This window comes from Echinops telfairi, unplaced genomic scaffold (assembly GCF_000313985.2).
Source record: "Echinops telfairi isolate 266 unplaced genomic scaffold, ASM31398v2 ScPeMD7_3533;HRSCAF=4204_1, whole genome shotgun sequence".
Classification (NCBI taxonomy): Eukaryota; Metazoa; Chordata; class Mammalia; order Afrosoricida; family Tenrecidae; genus Echinops; species Echinops telfairi.
Window position 1 is genome coordinate 9,541,958 of NW_022107432.1, and position 21,384 is coordinate 9,563,341.

Below are 21,384 nucleotides of genomic sequence, written 5' to 3' on the forward strand. Positions count from 1 at the left end.
AAAAATAGATTAAAAATGTAAATGACAGATAATCCCAAATTGAAATCTTCTTGAATTCTAGTTTAACACCTTAGTTATAGAGAATTTTCAGTGAGTACCCTTGCTCGCCACCCCCAACCCCACCCCCTACCCCCGTGTGAAACAGTGGTTCTCAAACAGTGATCCACAAAGTACCTTAACCAGTATCATCTGGGCTGGCTATTAAAATCAGATTTGTAGGCCCATTCTAGTGTTAACCAGAATTTGGGGCAAATGTCTAGGAATCTGCATTTTAACAGATATCCTATGGGAATCTGAATAAGTTTGATATAAATAAAGTGTAATCACTACTGATTATACAGGATGCGAGGCAGGTTGATAAACAAACTATGAAGCAGATATGGCAACAAAGAGTTCTTATTGAGAACAACTGATTTTGGTACCACTGATCAAAGAGAATGGAATAATAGCTTCTTAATATCTTCTTACGCTAAATGTGCTTTTTACTATCCTGCTTACTAAGTAAGCTTTAATATTGCCATGAATGATAATGTAAATACATATTTCCAAAGAAATCAGTTTTTTAATGAAAATAGAATATTTTATTTATTAACTACTGATAAAAATCTTGGAAACAACTTTGAAAAAAAATTTATATACAACTGAATAAAACTAAACTTATTTGTATGACAGATATTAAGTGATGCAAATATCATTTTTGATTTATATCTTCAGTGTTTAATAAAAATAGGTTTTATTCATTTTAGAAATCTGCTTTAAAATTAATAGAGAATTTTAAAATAAAATAATATTTAATTCTAGAGATGATAATTTTCATTTTTATTTTAGAAAAGTCAATTTCACTTTTTTGTGAGCAAACGAACAAAATGTTATCTGAAAAGCTAATCTTGTCAAACTGCCAAACTCCTTGGGCTGTTGAAACTGTCTAAAAATGCCATAGTATTATGGATATTTTACCATATCCAACTCTACGACAATTTCATTCAAATTATAGCCTAAATGGATTTCAGTTAACCCTTCTCTTACGGTGTTACATATCTTTCTGAATTTTGCCAGCAGGGTATATTCTCATGATTGAAATTACTACTTTAAAACGTAACCTATTCTTCATTATTCATTTTAAGGTGGAGTGTCTGGTGTTTACAATTGGTTTCCGATTGAACTTCAGGCTTAAAAAGTTCGCATTTTTTCCTGTATTATGAAGAATTATAAAATAAATGTTGCATGATAAATTTTGTCAAATATATTTCTTAGTATCTTTGGAGATGGTTAACTTTCTCCTCTAAACTATTAACATGCTGTATTAATAAACTATTAATGCTATGAACATGAGCATATATTTCCTAATGCTAAAAAACAACAACCCTGCACTCCTGAAGTCAATCCTACTAGATCATGCTCAACTTCTACATTAATGCATGCTGTATTTAATTTGCTAATATTATTGTGCAATCATCTATATGGATATAATACTAGATCGCTGTAGATTTCATTTTTTGGTATTGCTCTTTGACTAGTTTTGATATGAGGGTTACGTTAGCTGAATTGTTGTAATTGTCATAATTTCCATTTTTTGAATGCTATGCAAAAGTTTAAATAACATAAAACTTATCTCATTCTTGACTATTGGAAACAATTTCATTGTAGATAAAAAAAGAAGCCTTCCCAGGATCTGTGCTTGTGGTATAGTGATATAGATGACAATATATAAATTATAAGTTAAAATAAGGTTATAAAATAAGTATTAATTAAAATTTTTAAATTGTACAATTTCAAATTAGATATAATTATTAAACACTGAATCATTTACTTTATTGTTTAATTTTAAATATTTCATTATTTTGGGCAGCAAATTAGTTTTATCTTTTATTTTGCATCTTAATTTTGACCTCTCTCATTCGTGAGATTTCCAAAAGAAATAATACAGTTTCTATGTGTAACTTCTACTCAGCAACTGAGCCCGTCTATATAGGCATTTGAAAATCCATTTTCAGATTTCTCTTTTAAAAAAATGAACCTCAATTTGTTTTGACTCATATAGCGACATGCCACATGCATAGTAAATGTGCTGCACATTGTTTTAGGTTTTCAGTGGATCAGAGTCGATTTAAGAAGAATTGGTTTTATTTTGCATTTAAAAAAAATGGAATCCTATGTACAACACTCAGCTTTAAGCTCACAGATATATTCCACATATAGGACTTCACTTTACAAGCTGACATGAGTGGGAAGGTTTTTTTCCAATTGTTTGGGCTCAAGGTGGTTAAATGGCCTTCGCGTGAAAAGGTGACTTAGAGACTGCCCTCTGTCTCTCTGTCCTTCCTTTCCTCTTACAGAGCCCTCGTCCCCTGGGTTTTCACTGAGTTATTTTACTGTGTCAAATGTTTGTCTTCTTTGGGTTTATCCAAAGTGGTATACCTTTGTAGCATTAAAGTTCTTTGTAACACACACCTGTCTTAAAACAACTTAGAAATACCTTTCCGTGCAGCAGAGAACTGTCCAAAGTGATGCTCTGGAAGTACCTCTATAATGTAGAATATTAAACAGATTGCATTTTCTGTTATGCATAAATGTACACAACCATAAATCTGTACTACTTAAGTTATTTTGTGTGGATCATTTGGGTCCCCTTCCACCTAGGTTTAGGTCTGTAAGTCAGGGAGAATAAAGGCATCCAAGGTTACTTAGATTGCTTCTTTTCACCTGAGGGATTAACTAGGATGCACTAGGGGCCTGGGAGTGGGTGTTTTATTGGGTTGCTAACTACACCATCAGCAGTTTGAATGCACTAGCCACTCTAAGGGAGAAAATGAGACTGCTTGCTCCCATAAAGATGTGCAGCCTCAGAAATCCATGGGGGCTTCCACCCATAGGGTCGCTGGAAGTCAGCATGGATTCTGTAGCAGGGAGTTTGGTTTGGGGAATATATAGTAGTAAAACAAATAATTTCTGTATTAAAGCTAATCGCAAGTACTTGTATATTGGTTTATTTGGGATTTGGCAGCTGGGAATGTGAATGTGTTATCTTTAGTTATCAAACCACGGAGTATTCTTTTATTGATCATTCATCATGATTTTTCTAGTAGTATAGATTTGAGAAAAGGATTGACAAAACCTGGTAAGGTTCAGCAAATATATTTGAAGGCCTTGGTCAAATTTCCTGAACAAATACTGGTAAAATATACTTAAAATATTTAAAAGCAGAAGTCATTTTGCATTTTTAGACTCTAAGTCTACCATTAGAAAAGAGGTCTAAGACCTCTTGGTGGTCCCCCGCCTTACCCTCACCTTCTCAGTTGGAAGACAGATGGCCAACGTCCTCTTTGGATTCAGTTGAGAACTTTAAAATTGAGGATAGGGAATCTACAGAATGGGCAGAAAGGCAAAAAAGACCACCTCCCCTTAAAAAAAATTTTTTTTTGTGAGAAAGACAGCAAAATGTAAGACACAGCGAGTTTGACAGTATCTGTTTCAAAATTGTCACTGGTCAGTTAGCAGCTGTACAAAATTAGGTGCACATGTTTATTCAATATACTGCCAGGTACTGGAAACACTTATAATTATTTGATCTCAGGTAAAAACTGTAGGAATAGGTTCTGTTATTTTTCCCATGTATAAAATGGGCAGACTAAGATTTTGAAAGTTAAATAATTGTCCTAGGACCAGGTGGTCGCTAGGTAAATGGCCTGGCTCACTCCAGCATCTACACTCTTAACTGTTTCACTCTGTTCTTTACTAGCAATCATTTTATAAGTAAGCACTGCAACATTTGTGTTTTCTCTTCATGGAACCTTTAGGAATGAACTAACCACGGCTTGACATAACAAAGGAAAATATTTTGATAACTGTGCGATAGTAAATATTTCTACCAAAGTGTAGAAAAGTTGATATTTTTAGACAAAAATTGATTAAATATATGTTTACTATGCTACAAATATTTAATTGCGTAAAAGCTGATTTGCTCCAAGATGCTCCAATTTCAGGGGTAAGGTAAAGGTATGATGATATAACATATTTTCTAAATAATGTATTGTGGATACATTTTCATAATTATAAAGTGGTCTCTGGATAATAGGGACCAAACCCTCTACTCTAAAGTATGAATTTCTATTCTTTTTTAAAAATACTTTTATGGGGGGCTCTTACATCTCTTATCATAATCCATACATTCCGCCAATGTGTCAAGCACATTTGCACATATGCCACCATAATCATTTTCAAAGCATTCTCTTCCCACTTGAACCCATGATATCAGCTCCTCATTTCTTCCCCCTCCTTCCCCCCACCCACCCTCGCTTACGAACCCTTCATAAATTATAGATTGTTTTTTCCATATCTTATATTTTCCTCCATCGCCCCTCACGTGCTTTCCCATTATTCGTCCCCCTGGGAGGGGGTTTCTAGTTTGATCCTTGTGATTGACTCTCGCTTGCTCCCCCCACCCTCCCCTAGTCCTCCTGGTATCTCTACTCTCCTTGTTGGCCCTGAGGGGTTTATCTAGCTTGGATTCCCTGTGTAGTGGGCTCTTATCTGTAGTAGTGTGCATGCTCTGGTCTAATCCAATTTGTAAGGTAGAATTGAGGTCATGATAGTGGGGTGAAGGAAGCACCAAAGAGCTAGAGAAAAGTGTGTTTCTTGGGTGCTATATTGCACCCTGACTGGCTCATATCTTCCCTATGACCCCTCTGTGAGGGGATGTCCAATTGTCCACAGATGGAATTTCTATTCTTAACAACTTCCTTTTAACACAGTGATTGGTTTAAATGGCTGAAGAGAAGCTTCTAGAACTTTTTCAGGTCAATATTCCTTCACCACAACATTATGCAGGATTTTCCACTTGACTTTCTGCTCTTCTGTAAACCCCAAACAAAATCACAGAAGTGGAGGAAATTTAGTCTTACCCAAATAAAATACTTGTTTCTGTCTTTACTTATGCTTTTTCACAATTGTCTGAATCCCAAACCACATAGGCCAAAATGAAATGTAAAATTGTTTGTTTGGAAAAGTGTCTGCTGTATGAAGTAGTTGTCACTAAATACTTTTTGGATCAACAAACTGGTAACTTTCAAATTGTTCTACATCATGTCTGCTAATATAAATTGGAAAAACTTTGTCAATTTGGTAGGCTCATGGGGAGTCCAAGAAATTATTATCCAGGTCATTAATATGATTTCAGTTTTTCTTACCCTCTCATGAGTCTTTCAATTCCTGGATGCTCATGGATTAACCAGGTTGTTAAGAGACTCAGTTTTACAAATTGTTATATTAATTGTGTTTTATAGTGACCATATGCATATTTTACTTATAATTGGTAAAATTATCACTCATTTAATAATTCTTAGCAAAATTAGGCATAGGTATTATGATTTAGTTTGATATCCTTGAAATATATGCTGATATTTAACTATTTTTAAGTACAAAAGAGGAAGAAACTATGTTATTTATTTGGAATCTCGAGCCATTTTCAATATCTCATTATCTGATACGTTATATGAGATTATTTCTGACTACATGGTAACATGGGAGAAAGGCAAGGCTTTCTACTCCTTCAATATGTAAAGTCTTGGAAAGTGAAAGGGAAGCTCTAACCTGTCCTGTGGGGTCAATGGAATTGTCTTGACGGTCATGAGTTTGTTTTGCTGTGTTTGATATCCTCCCACTGACCAAGCTAATTATTAGAATAATTCAGTAACTTACATTAGTTTCTTAATTATGGAGTTAATTACATTATATTAGAATACCTAATGGATAATTAATAGATCTGAATGGATAAACCACCGAGTATCCTGGTCCAGCCAAGTTGCCACATAGTCTTAATTATAACACTTAGATTGCCACTACCATTGAGTGGATGCTCAGAGCTGCCTCATAACTTAGATAAGAAGAATGAACTGTGGATAAATGAAGACCGAAGACCTTTTGGGATAGAGACCAGTGAGTTGCTCAGGGATGCCTGAGGATCGTTCTGCGTTGCCCCAGAGTGAGGATGTGGTCTGATTGACACTGGGATTGGCTTGAGAAACAGGCATGAGTTCTGGATATCTGATTCCTCCACTATTGTAGATTGAATGTAACAACATAGAGACTTTGAAAGTGGTGGAAGTTTAAAACATAAAGGATTTTGTGCCATAGGAAATTTAGCGTCTCTGATGTGTCAGCATGTTGCCTGTTCCCTTTAGAGATTTTGGTATCAAGAATACTGCAAGAACATAACTGTACCAGTTTCCTAGACCAATGTATGATTATCTTGCAGCAGATAAGATTTTTCAGGTATATATTTTTTTATTAAGCTTGAATGCATAGTGAATTTATGTGTGTATTTGTATTTGGATGAGGATAATTATGAGTGATTTTATGTTAAATGATAGACTTGGTATCAAAGTTTTTGCTTTTTAGTAATGCTTATCCTAATTCATGACATCGAACCTGTGCATTTTCTACATTGATATTGTCAGTGTTGTCAAGTCAGCTCCTGCTCATAGGAGCCCCATCTACAATAGAGTGAAACACTGCTGTGAAAACTTTCCATTGGGATCTGGAAGCCTAGTCTTTCAGGTGCTGTGTCAATCTCTTGTAGATGGTCTTCTGTTTTCCTTCCTTTCCAGTTCAACAAGCATGATGTCGCTTTCCAAGTACTGGTCTCTCCCGATCACATGTCCAGAGTATGTGAGACAAAGCCTAACCATCTGTAATGGTTCGATATTTTGTGAACTAGACAACCTTGGATGAGGATTGTGGTGGGGCACAGTTTATCACTTGCAGTGTACCCCAATGACACACCTTGGTGTCAGAAGCCTTTTGGGATAAGAGACAAAGACCAAGTCGGGTGAAACACTCTTTGGCCCTTCCTGTTCTGCTGGAGCTCCTGTTGCATCACCTGCTGATCCCAGGAACCACCAGTGACTACCAACAGCGGGTTCACTGGCTGACTTTGAACCTCTGCAGCCTCACACTGTTTCTCCTGCTGCTTCTGCTTTGTCCTCCTGCTTCCCATTCATCAACTCCTGGGAGTCAGGAGAAGCCTGGCTTGATCCAAAGTGGGCTTACCTATGACTTCAACTGTGGAAGCCACTTCTTGATATTAATTTCTTTCTATACACAGCACACACACGTGTCAGTGGTCTTGCTTCTCTAGAGAACCCAGCCTAGGATATTATCATTGCATCTGAGGAGCATTCTGGATATACCTCTTCCAAGATGAATTTGTTCTTTTGGCAGTCTGTAGTACTTCCATCATTCCTTGCCAGCATCGTAATTCAAATGCATTGATTCTTCTCAGATATGTCTTTTTGTTTGTTTTGCTCTTTGGAAAATTTTAATGTCATTTTATAATAATTTATCATTTTACAGCTCTTATAACAATCCATACATAAATTGTATCAAGTAAGTACATTTGTACACATGTTGCCATCATCATTTTCAAAACATTTCTTTCTACTTGAGCCCTTGGTCTCAGCACCCCATTTTTCCCTTCATCTCTACCCTCCCTCCCTTTTGAACTCTTGATAAGTTATAAATATTATTTTCATCTTACACTGTTATTCAATGTTCAGCTTTAACAGTAGAAATATATCATTGATATTATCATATTACCTTTAGGTTTAAAATCCAATGATTTTGTGTTCTTACAAAGTCTTGCTGTATTTTAACAGTGCTTTTTGTGTATACTTTTCTGGCATTTTATAATGTTACTTAAAATATATTGTCTGTACCATTCTTGAATTACTATGCTTAGAAAGTCCTATCTTCTTAACTAGATTTGAAGACCCTTGGTGGTAGTCATTGTTCACATGAAACTTTGGTGCTCTGCAATTTCCTAGTGCTATGACTGGCAAATTGCATTGAGCTAAATATAATTCACTTGAATTCTAATGTATGATTTATATTTCAAATTTATATTTCAAAACTAGAACTATGCACTTGTAGCTTTCACTATATTTGTGGCTAACTTGTTTGTCATATGTGACTTTGCTCAATATATGAAAATCAAAATACAGACTCTCCTGTAGTAGGAGACAGTCTTATTACTAATGACAACTATAAAAATTTCCCTGATTTACTAAGAAAAACATTACTGTAAAATAGGTTCCAACCCATAGTAACCGTATAGGACTACCCCTGAGGGTTGGTGAGGCTGTTCAGAGGAGCCGAACATGGTCTCTTCCTCCTGTAGAGTGAATGGTGGGTTCACAACTCAACATGAACTCCACGACACTGACAGGGCTCCTTAATTTATAAAGAGTACTACGATTCTTTGAAAGCCCTTCCAGTGCAAAGGGATTTCAAGGAAATACTGAAGAAGCTAAATGCTTTTTCTTCTTTACCAGAGAATCAATGCATAGGTATAAGAATTTCTTTCTCTTTCAAATACCCTGCTCTACCAGTCATTCAATGTATAATGCATAAGAACAAATGTAGTTGTATATTTAAATTGAATTGTCATGAAGAATAAATACCTGAACAAATTTTTAAAAAACATTTAGATCCTACAATCCATTTTCTCATCACGATGCGATTAAACTGGAAACCAAAAAGAGAAAGAAAAGGAACATAAAGACAAGCACGTGGAGGCTGAACAACATACTACTTAAAACGACTGGAGACTAGACAATATAGGGAGGAAATTTAAAAGTCCCTTAAATGTATGTGAACGATAATGCATCATACCCAGACCTTTTGAGACATAGCAAAAACAGTTATTAGGAGGCAATTTATAACAATCAACATACACCTGAAAAAAGAGTAGATATCCGAAATAGATTCCTTAACACAATACCTTAAACAACTAGAGCAAAGGAAACAATGTAAACCCTCTATAAGCAAGAACAGAAATAATAAATACCAAAGCAAAAATAAATGAACTTGAAAAGAGAAAAAAAATGAAAAAAAATCAACAAGACAAGAAGATGATTGTTTGAAAGCATTAGCAAAATCGACCAACCAATGGCAAACTGGACAAAGGAAAAGAAAGCAAAGATATAAAGATCTAGAATTAGTGATGATAAAGGTGACACAAGAAGAGATCCAAGTGTGTTAAAAAGAATAGTAGCACAGCACTGTGAAAGACCTCACTCCAACAAGTTTGATAGAAGAACTGGGCCACTACATAGAAATACACCAACCATCCAAATTAATGCAGACAGATGTTGAAAACCTGAAAATACCAGTAAAAAGGGGAAAAAACGGATAAAGTATTCAATAAACTTCTGATCAAGGAAATCCCAAAAACAGATGGCTTCACAGGGGAATTCTACCAAGTATTCGTGAAGAGAGCTCTGAAAAAGAAATGCCGCGAACCATACCATTTACAATAGGCACACAAAAGATGCATGACCTAGCAACCCAACCTAACCGACAAAACAAAATGCCCAAAATACCTGTACAAAGAAAATGACAAGAGAATATTAAAAGAAACAAACAAAAACAGACCTACACAAATTGAAAAATATTCTGTGTTCATGAGTAGGAAGACTTCATATTGTGAAATTTTCAATACTACCTAACACAATCTAAAATATCACAAAATTCGGAGTTAATTCCAATGGTGGGATTTATCCTGCTCTTATTGGCTCAGCAGAACCAATATATTATTTGTTGAGTGCTGTGCACCAGTTGTTAAAATAGCACGTGTAATCAGGGTTCTCTCTAAAGTAGATGACTGGCAGTCACCCAATGTGACGATCACAAATTTATATTCCTTACTCTTATTTAATGTGTACCTCTTTTATTATTCTTATTATGTATTAACTGTATGAAATAATAAACTACCTTTTAGGATACGGTGGGTAGGGGCACAACAATGGCACAACAGACAAGGGATTAATTTCTAAAATTTATAGAATTTTGAAACACTGCAGTTAAGATAGAAACAATCTTATTAAAAGGTGAGCAAAGAAAATGGGTAATGCACAAAGGATGGCATTCCACTGGCTAATAAACATGCTCACAATCAGGGAGATGCAAATAAAAATAATCATGCGATTACTATATGCTGTGATAGCCCAAATAAAAAATACCGAACAACAAATGCTGGAGAGATGGAACCTTTTATACTGATGGTGCGCTTGTAAATATGTAAAACTAATGTGGAAAGCAATATGGCATTACCTGAAACAACTGGGCCACCACTTGTCTGTAACTTTTTCATACTGTGGTGGCTTGTGAGTCGCGGTGATGCTGGAAGAGACAGTTGTGGGAACAGAACGAGGAAGACTGCATGGTTTGAAATCAGGAAAAGTGTGCATCAGGGATGTATTCTCTCACTATATTTATTCAATCTCTATGCTGAACAAATAGAGAAACTGGATTATATGAAGAAGAATGCAGCATCAGAACTGTAGGAAGGCTTAGTAACAACCTGTGATATACAAATGACACAACCTTGCTTGCTGAAAGTGAAGAGGACTTGAAGCCCTTGTTGATGAAGATCAAGGATTGCAGCCTTCAGTATGGATTACACCAATGTAAAGAGGACCCAAATCCTTACAACCGAAACAATAAGAAACATCATTAATGATAGAGGAAAGATTGAGGTTGTCAAGGATTTTGTCTTGCTTGGATCCAAAATTAATGCTCACCGAAGCATCACTTAAAAGATCAAAATATGCATTAAAAAATGTAAGTCTACTGCATTAGAGTATTGAAAAGCAAAGACATTACTTTGAGGTCTAAGGTGGGCCTGACCCAAGCCGTGGAACTTTCAATAGCCTCATGTGCATGTGAATGTTGGATATTGAATAATAAAACCAATGTATTTGCAGTGTGGTACTGGAAAGAAAAATTGTAATGACCATGGACTACTAAAAGAACAAACTGATCTCTCTGGAAAACCTATGTCCCAAGTGCTCTTCCGAGGCCAGGATGGTGAAATTTCACCTTACATACTTGGGGCATCTTGTCAGGACAGACCAGTCACTGGAGAAGGACATCATCCTTGGTGAAGGGCAGGGAAAATGAGGAAGTCCCACAACAAGATAAATTCACACAGTGGCTGCAACAACGGGATCAAACATTGGACCATTGTGAGGCTGATCCAGGATGAGCTCGTGTTGTGTCCTGTTCTGTTGTTCATAGGGTCTCTATGGGTTGGAACTGGTTACACCTGAAAACAACAATAAGTACCATACAACCCAGCAATACCTTTGCTGGACATACACCCCAAAGAAATAAGAGACAGAACATGGGCAGACACATAATGTCTCATGTTCATTGCAGAAGAGTTCACAATAGAAAAAGGTAGAAACAACCCAAATACCTATCAGTAAAAGGGTAGCTAAAGACACTGTGGCACATACAGACAATGGAATACTACGCATCTCTGGAAACCAGTGGTGAAACCATGACACACCTCAGCATAGATGGACCTGGAAACCATTAGGCTGAGTGAAGTTAGTCAATCACAGAAGGATGCGTATTGTGTGAGTTCACTCAAAGGGTAAACACCAAGACTAAGGCAGCCTCCTGTTCTCAGGAGGTAGAGAGCCTGCCTCCTGCCCAGAAACCTTCTTCACATGTACATGTCAAAAACCACTTCAGTGGATGAGGGCTCATCTTAGGTAGGGTCAGTTCCTTGTGCTAAGGTCCCCCTGATCAACAGCTACCCGTACAAGAGTGATAAGTTAACCCTACTGGAACTTCATGTCAAGATAGGCAAGCAGGCATGTCTATCTAGAAGAAGGTTAGATTAGATTTCTGTTGGTGTATTAACCAGGTGGAACAACTGCCCATTAGGAAGAATCGCTTAACAACACTTACACAGAACCCAAAGGGCAAATATGTCTGGTATTATGGTTCCTATTTGGAAATTCTGACCTAGTTTTATTTAGACGCAGACCATGTGGTCTATACTACTGGGGTTTTCGACGCTGATCTTTTGAGGCACAAAAATCCTTCATAGGCCACGCCAGAAAAAGTTGATATGGAAACCCCACCAAGTGAATTAGGCTTTACATCACACTCACCTGTAGCAGATTTAAGGAATGGACATACTCCCTTGTGTTTAAGGCTGAGAAGAAGCAGATGACTGCTATTCTAAGGTTATGTAAATGGTAGTCCCTGGGCTTTGGTTTGGATCTCTTGCTATGAGGGTGACCAGTGAAAGGTGGCCCAGCACTACCATATACGTCATGCTTTTCTTGCTTTCTTAAGATGTGCATTAATTTGGCTAGCATAGTTCTGCCTTTGTGATTGAGAGGTTTTTTTGGAAAATTTTGCTCTATCGTCATCTCCCATTGTTTGTGTAAATTAAGCATTTAACCTGTACAATTCACCAATACATGTACTAGGGTTCAAAGCCAGCCTATATTTGAATAATTTCCTTTTCTCAAAAGTATTTTAAATTCTATATAATTGGCTAAATGAATGGCATTATCAATAGAATTACATTATGCCCCAGGGAGATGATTTATAATGATCTCTATCATAAAAATATCTTGATGCTTGTAAAGTGAATCAGAAACATATAAATCATAGGTAGATGAATGGATTTGGGGGTCTCAATTCTAGTTTGAATCTAAGAACAATTGGTTCTCATGATTTGGTCTAGCTTGGTGCTCATTCTCATGAAGAGATGATTAAAGTTATGGGTGTTTTAGCAAAATGTGGTGAAGAAACCAGATGATGTCCATTAATGAGAAACAATAGCTTCTGGGGTCTTAAAGGCTTGTCTTCAAACAAGCAGCGATCTAAGCGAAACACCAATTAAGTCCACATGAAAGAAGCACACTAGCCTGTGGAATCCAAAGATTGTAAATTATCAGATCCAAATGAGAAAGGAATAGTATCAGAATGAAAGCTATGGATGAGAGTGAAAGCCCAATATCCATTTGCAGAGTCCCCACATAGCTTAAACCTTGCTATCAGACAAATCATTATAAAGTCAATGACCATCATTGACTTTATAATGATTTCTGTAGAGACGGTAACTGGATTGATAATTGCCTGTGGCACGACAGGGAAGAATGGGGGATGGGAAGTAATAACCAGTCTATGAAGAAACTTTTTCTGAAATTTATTTTGGTGGTGATTGAAATATGATTGAAATACTAAATTGTATGTTTTGTGAAGTAGATGCAAATAAAACTATTAAACAAAGGGAAAAAAGAACTCTATGCAGATATACAAAGGCTACAAAAATGCTCCTCAGCACCCACCTCCCCACCCCAAGAAAATAGAGCTAAGAAAATGAGTAAGACATAAATGAATTCGATTAGGACCATCACTATCTTTGTTATATATGATCATTTTGGCATCAATTAGCTGACCATACTACAACTTTCCCCCAATAAGTGTGCTAAATTTCTCTCCAAACCGACAGAATCATTTTGCAAAGAATATTGCTGAAGAAGTTGTACATTTGGTTTTAATCATGTGAATATTCCATTTTTTCTGTCTCTCCTAAACTGTGGTTTTCATGTTTTGCATGATTACAGAAGCAATATAATAATTTGGAGTAAGTATAGCCATATTTTACAAAATACAAGTAGTGAAGTTTAGAGGAAACCATTTAGTTTTGGTAATTTTTAATCAAGGTTATGAAATTGAGAGGCCCTTAGGAACAGTTGTACTGAATTGGAACTCTCATTATTTGATGATGGCTGTGATTTTTACAGTGCATCATGCATAGTAAGTAATATAGAAATAAGTTAAAACATCCCTCTGACTTTATCACTTATGTTGGTCCAAAAAAAAGAATAAATATTAATTTCCTCATAGCTCCTCTTTTTAAAAAGTATTTAAAATTATAAATAATAGAATTTATATAATGGTGAATGTCTTATAAATATGTTCTTTTCCCCAAAATTGGATTATTTCACAGAGAAGTATTGCATTTTAATATTTGTGTATTTAAAATTATTACTTATAAGTTAAATTTCAATTATTATAGTTTTTCTTTATATAATATCAGATTTTTATAATTCAAAAACTATGTATGTTGCCATTTCTTTTTAGGGAATCCCAGGATTTCCTGGAAATCAAGGATTAGTGGGACAGAAGGTAAGCATTAATGAGGGTTGAAAGTTTTGTTAATAGATCTGGTAATTAAGAGGACAAAATGACGACACATAATTCTCTTCATACGTGGTTGTTGGATACCATCACGTCAGCTCTGATGCATAACAGAATGAAGCCTGCCTGGTGCTGCACCATGCTCACCACTGTTAGCATGTGTGCCCTGGGTCTGTTCACCATGTTGGGGGCTTTCTTCTTTTCACTGACTCGCTACCAGGTGCCATGTCCTTTCCCAAGGACTGGTCTCTACTGATGACTTGTCCAAAGTATGTGAAAGGAAGTCTCATCTGTTCTTCCCTCCAACGAGCATTATGGGTGTACCCCCTGGAATATAGATGTGTTCATTCCTCTGGTGGTCTATGGTACTTTCAGTGTTTTTTGCACATGCCATAATGCAAAGTTCTCCCTTCTCCAGTCTTCCCATTGGTTGTCTAGCTTTCAGATGCATATGAGGCTGTGGAAAATTTCGTGGCTTGGATCAGGAGCACCTCAGTCCTCAAAGTGACATTTTTGCTCTTTAATACCTTCAAGAAGCTTTATGCAGCACATATAGCTTCACTTAGGATACAGTTTCCCCCCCACATTCATAGCAACAATTATTGATATAATTTTAGATGCTAATATTTTGACCTAACATATTGATTGTCATTTGGGGGGTATTTTATGCTAAAACCAAAAATTCACTGCCATCAAATCAACTATGACTCATAGAAACCTTACAGGACCATGTAGAGCTGCCACTGTGGGTTCCTGGGAATGTAATTTTTACATGGGTAGAAAGCCTTGTCTTTCTCCAGCTTAGAACCTGGTCGTTTGAAAGTGTTGGCCTGCGGTTAGCAACCCCACATATAAACCACGATGTTACTAGGGCTACAGGTACTACGAATTAGGGTTGGCCTTCATGTTGTATCCATTTCACTTGCTTGTATGTTATCCACCTCTCTGAAACTAATTTGGGAAAATTCTGTTGCCTCCCAAAATAACTTTGTATCTCTTTTTAGCATTTTTTAATGTGGATATCTTGATATTAAGTTTTAATTTTTACTTTATGCCCCCTTTTAATCTTTTTTGAAGACTATACAATGTAAGATTAATCATTCTTTTAATATGTAGAGGATATTATTTCATTATCTACTAAACTCCAATGACTACATTTAAAAATCTGCTGTCACTGTAGAAGCAATATGGAGCTAATATACATACATATTTTATTCCTCTTTTTTTTCCTACACTACAAACCCGAAACTTAATCTTTCATTCTCATTAATTCTATTTATATACTGGGTAAATATTTTGAAGGAAGGGACTATGTATCCAATTTTACTTCATGCTTACTATCCTGTTTAACCCATTAACTTTTTTGGTTGATTTTGGCCCACTGGCCCCTTTTCAGAAAAAACAACAACTCAGCACCAAACTGGCAATGAAAATCCCTCGTGCTGCCGCCCACTATCCAGGGTACAGTGCAGATACCTGTTTTTGCAGCCCGTGGATCATTCAAGTAGCTCTGCTCCAGGGCAGGGTATCACTCACGTTGGGAAACACTGCTATAGTCTCTCAGTCTTGTGCCATTTTATTTTTATAGTTGGCTTTGAACTTATTGCTTGATATTAATTAGTGGAAGTACTATAAGCCTAATAAAGGAATGACAAACTTTCTCAGTGGTTTTCAACCTGGGGGTCGCGACCCCTTTGGGGGCCGAACAACCCTTTCACAGGGGTTGCCTGATTCATAACAGTAGCAAAATTACAGTTATGAAGTAGCAATGAAAATAATGTTATAGTTGGGGGTTCACCACAACATGAGAAGCTGTATGAAAGGGTCGCAGCTTTAGGAAGGTTGAGAACCACTGTTCTAGATGATCAGGGTAGCATTTCAGCCCTCTTGAGAGCCTTGGGTCATTGTCGATACTAAAGATTCCTGCCAGCTCCCCATTACTGGCCCAGCAATGGATTGAGAATGAACTGTCAAAGTCTCCCTCTCTCTGTTGCTCCCTGCATTCTTTACATCTGGCCACATTTCTGCCAGTTCGAAATTGTCATAAATATAACACAAATTCAGGGCCTACATGTGTATATGTTTATGAAAAATGAGAGATCTTTGAAAAACTCTTCCTACTTTTAAAACAAGCTCTGCCTCCCAAAGTGTCAGTGATGAGATGGTTGTTTTACATGCAGGGGACCTCTGGCAGACAAAATTTGAGACACTCAAGTCTAAATTCTGTCCCTATAATTTTCCTTCTCAGTTATAGCTACGTAAGATCTATGATATTGATAAGATCATTAATTTTTTTATTTTATTTATTTTTTAATCATTTTATTGTGGGCTCATACAACTCTTATAACAATCCATCCATCCATCCATTATGTCAAGCACATTTGTACATTTGTTGCCATCATCATTCTCAAAACATTTTCTTCTCCTTGAGCCCTTGGTATCAGCTCCTCATTTTCCCCCTCCCTCTCTGCCCCACCTTATGAACCCTTGATAATTTAGAAATTATTATTATTTTGTGATGACTTACACTATCCACTGTCTCCCTTCACCCACTTTTCTGTTGTCCGTCCCCCAGAGAAGGGGTTATGTGTAGGTCCTTGTGATCGGTTCCCCCTTTCTACCTTTTTATTTTATTCTCTCATCTCCCTAACTCTGTGTGAGTGGCTAGGTCTTCCTTTACATCAGTTCCTATTTTCTAGTGAAATATTTCAGCTAGTAATTCCACAGCTTTTAGCTCTAGTTCTTTAAAGTGTTTGAGTCCTGGTTTTCCTACTTTGCCTTGCTTCTTTCTTAGAGTGAAGAAAAGACAATAAAGTGGGACTGGTTGGTATTGCTTTTTTATTCCATAGTGCCTTCCTAGAAAATGCCTGGAAATTCATAAATTATTTGAACAAATTTGAAAATTTTTATTTAAAACATAATTAAAATTAAAATTTTAATTTGTATTTGTCTTTTATTTTAGGGAGAAACTGGGCCTCCAGGACCACAAGGGAAAAAAGGAGTCCCAGGCTTGCCTGTATGTTGATATTATTATTATAGAAATAGGGGATTCGAGAATGATGTTTTGAGGGTCTATTTTATACATTTACATTTAAAGTTTTATATATGTATTGCTATTTTTATAGATGAGAGAATGAATTCTCTCAAAAAATTGATGCCTCCCCAAAAGTTCAAGAAGCTTTGCTTTAACAAATAGCAAAATATTTTAGCTATTCATTAAAAAATACTGAGTACTAAAAAATATATATATATACTGAGTACTGTGACAAAAAATTAAAATCAGTGGGTTCCCTTTCTTTTAAAAACTTAAGATATATTAAAGGTAGTCGTAGTTACTTTTAAGAAAAGTCACTGGCATAAAACAAAGAATCCGAAGAATAGCGACCTCACTCCTAGTAAGGTGAGGAGAGGGGGTGGCTGTAATGATGTCAAATACTCAAGCAATTAAGAGGTTGAATCTCCAATTATGACAAACAACCACCATCTAAGTAAAAGGGTGCTGTCTTTATTGAAAGAAATAGCCGTTGATTTACCTCCTCAGACCAACCTGATATAAAAGAGGACCTGAAGAAGATTCTGGAAAAGTTCCATCATCTTTCAGTTCTAGTTTCCATGGACTGTCTTGAATGTCTTTGGATCTTCAATAAATCTACTAGCATCTGTTCTTATAAAGTATAGCTTTACAGGGAAAACTACTCTAGTTAGTTCTTTTTCATATTACAAAAATGAGAGTGAATACAATCAGAAAAGCAATTGTTTAGGAAGGTTTTAAATAGTGACCATGTTTTAAAAACTTTAGGAGAAAAGGTCAATGCAGTTTACTTTTTTTGCATGTATAAAATTCCATAATTGTTTTCTGCATTAATTACTAAAGGAAGCTACTGTGAATCAAACTGACTGTAATAATTTTCTCTTTAATTAAAGTAATTTGATTTTCTGTTTTCAAATTTGTGACTTTTGATTATGTAAGATGAATAAATAAATATGTCACTCATGTTGGTAAAATATATAGAGAATTTTTACATATAAATAAGTAGGGAAAATATCTGTTTACTGAGCTCACTGTTTTCACAATTGAATTGAAGTGTTGGCAGCTCTCCATTTTGTGTTTAGTATTTTACTGTCTTTCCATTCCCTGCTGTTTGTAGGTTATTTGAGCAACAGAATATGCAAGGACACTAATACCCTTCGTGCTATATTGTCCAATTGGATTCTTTTATTATTCTTTATTTGCATTTGTGGAAACTTATCCAATATCATACTATAGTTTACTGGGTTAATTATGGGAATGTGTAACTTGGAAATGGATTGAACATTTTAAGATGATTCCATCTAAATTATTTTTGAAATTTTTCACTTAAAAATGTAGGGCTTGCTGGGAAATGATGGCTCACCAGGTCAACCTGGAACACCAGGATCTAAGGTAAATATCATAAAGAATTCAACACAAATATACATAATAACTATATAGAAAAAAAAGAATTTATTTAATTATATGTTTATTATTTGATATTTTATTAATATAACATAAATTAATGATATATCATTTATTATTAATAATTGTATGCTAAACATAAATAAATATTAAATATAATGATAAATTTTACAGGCACTAGTACCTTGTCCAGAAATACCATTCATGTTATTCAGTACAATGTTTTAAAACTTCGATTTTATTTTGAATTGCTTTCATCCTATGGTTGATCACTCCGAGGAGTGACATCTCAGGCAAACAGTTGGGACGTCGACACAACTGGCTCACGTGTAGCAGGTTTGTTTTAAGCTAGACAAGGACCAGTAGCCTCCACCACTCAGCCCCTGCTCTAATTGCCATCCCCCGGCTCTGAGAAATGCTCAGAGTGCTGTGAATTTTAGTGCCCAAACCACTGCTGTAGAGCATGTGTAGCTATGATTGAGGACAGTTCTTGACTAGTTTATTTGGAGGAATTCATGTGGAATTTTTATTAGTAAAATGCTTTGTGGTACATTTTCTTTGGCATTCCCTTCTGGTCCTCCTTCCCCTGACCCGTCCACTAGGTTAAAAAAAGGGGAGTAGGGGAGGAGTGGAGGCGCAAGAATCACAAATTTAGAAAGTTGGATTATAGCATGGAACCTCTTTACATACCAGTTTTAACCACTGCCTTTCTAACAATATAAAATTCTGTTTTAAAACATGACTTGTTTAATCTCTTGTTTAGTCAGTGAGTCAAACCTAGTACATCTGGCTAGACTCAAGAAACTATTCCCAGTTATTGGATGAGTAGCATTGAACAATCTTTGAAACAGGAAGTGAGGGAATTGCTCTTTTGGAAGCTCTTGATAGGACCAGGCAGGTCCTAGGAAAAGATCCTGGCATAGGGCATGAATGAGTAGATGACCGAATCTGTTCCACTGAGTTTCTACAGTGTTTAGATAAAGAGACAGGATAAAATGCCCTGGGAGGCCAGTGAGTAGGGAAACAGCTGTTCTTTCACCAGCTGCGACCCTGAGAGTGAGTGAGTGAGTTCTGGCCGTAGTAGGTGTACATAGAGTTGGTATAAGCCCACATACAAGGTGAAACCTATATAATGAAAAAATGATACTCTTTGCTGAAGCACACAAATGTGCTTTGTTTGTGGGACAAATCACTGAATTACCAGTTGGGCCCTTGCGTGTCCCTCTTACCTACTTTAAATACATTGCTCCCAGTTAGGGTAGATGACCTTCCCAGATGGAGCATAATTATTCTTGGGTGACAAAATTTAGCCATTGGACTCACCATATATAGACTCTCTACAATTTCACAAGGTCATTTTATAAGAACATTTAAAATAATTTAAAATTTTTTTGGTAACAGAGACACATTGGATTCTTTCATGGTTTTCTGACTGCTTAAATTCTTAATAATGCAAATTAAAATTTCATCAGCCTTTTTGTTTATATATTTATTTGTTTTGAAACTAACAGTCACAGTATAGTTGGCTTACAATGAGCTAGAGGTCAATTAAATCTGCTAGGTTTCCCCCAAACATCTCTTGAACAATGCATTTGTGGGATCCACCATGTAATAATTGTTGTTAGTTGCAGTCCAATCAGTTTGCACTCATCGTGCCCTGTGTACAATAGAAAGGATCACTGCCTGGTTCGGGGCCATCCTCGTCGTTTTCCTGGGGAGTCCATTGCTGCAGCCACTGTGTCAATCCATCTTGTCCAAGGCCACTTTTTTTCACCGCCTCTCTACCTTAAAGTATTATATCCTTCTTTGGGACTGGCTACTCCTGAAAACATGTCCACAGTAGGTGAGTCAGAGACTCGACAACCAGGAGCATTCTGGTTGTACTTATAAGGCAGATTTGTTTGTTGCTTTGGCAGTTCATGGTACTTGAAATATTCTTTGCCAGCACCATGATTCAAATATGTTGATTCTTCTTCAGTCTTCCTTATTCAATGTTGACCTTTCACATGCACATGAGACAACTGTAAAGACCATGGCTGGGGCCAATTACCGTGGTTCTCAAAGTAACATCCTTGCTTTTCAACACCTTAAAGAAGTCTTGGGCAACAGATTTACCTCATACAGGACATCATTTGGTCTCTTGGTTGCTACTTCAGTGAGCATTGGTTATGAATCTATGCAAGACCCAATCCTTGGCAACTCCAGTCTTTTCTCTATTTATCATGATGTTACCTATGTATGGGTCCAGTTGGGAGGATCTGTGTTTTCTTCACACTGACTTGTAGTCCATACTGAAGGCTGTGATCCGTGGTCTTCATCAGCAAGCGCTTCACGTCCTCGTTTTCATCAAGCAAGGTGGTGTCACATGTAATTAGGTTCTGACCATGTGGCTGGGTTGACAAACAATTCTTTCTGGCATCAGAGTTTGTTTATTTTTATGTAGACAGCTACAAAGTATGGTTTCCTCTCATGTGGTACAATTATTTTGATTAAGCAATAGACTATGGATGTTAAAATTATATCCATTGAATTTTATATTTACTTTTTTAAATCACTTTATTAGGAGCTCATACAACTCTTATCACAAACCATACATACACCAATTGTGTAAAGCACATTTGTACATTCATTGCCCTTATCATCCTCAAAACATTTGCTCTCTACTTAAGCCCCTGGCATCAGCTCCTCATTTTTGCCCATCCCTCACGTCTCCCCCCTCCCTCAAGAACACTTGATAATTTATAAATTATTATTTTGTCGTATCTTGCCCCATCAACATCTCCCTTCACCCACTTTTCTGTTGTCCGTCCCCCAGGGAGGAGGTTATATGTAGATCCTTGTAATCGGTTCCCTTTCCAAGCCACCCTCCCCCCACCCTCCCAGTATCACCACTAACACCACTAGTCCTGAAGGGATCATCCGCCCTGGATTCCCTGTGTTTC

The 21,384-nt window shown here is 36.5% G+C and overlaps 1 protein-coding gene across 1 annotated transcript in view; it reads left to right on the forward strand.

Annotated features, from left to right (window-relative positions):
• The window catches only part of COL21A1 (collagen type XXI alpha 1 chain), a 194,316-nt gene that overhangs the window by 146,643 nt on the left and 26,289 nt on the right, over window positions 1-21,384 (forward strand). The window contains exons 18-20 of the mRNA XM_045294892.1: window positions 13,951-13,995; window positions 16,970-17,023; window positions 18,377-18,430. Of these exons, the coding sequence (XP_045150827.1) occupies window positions 13,951-13,995; window positions 16,970-17,023; window positions 18,377-18,430 (153 nt within the window). The remainder of the gene's footprint in view (window positions 1-13,950; window positions 13,996-16,969; window positions 17,024-18,376; window positions 18,431-21,384) is intronic.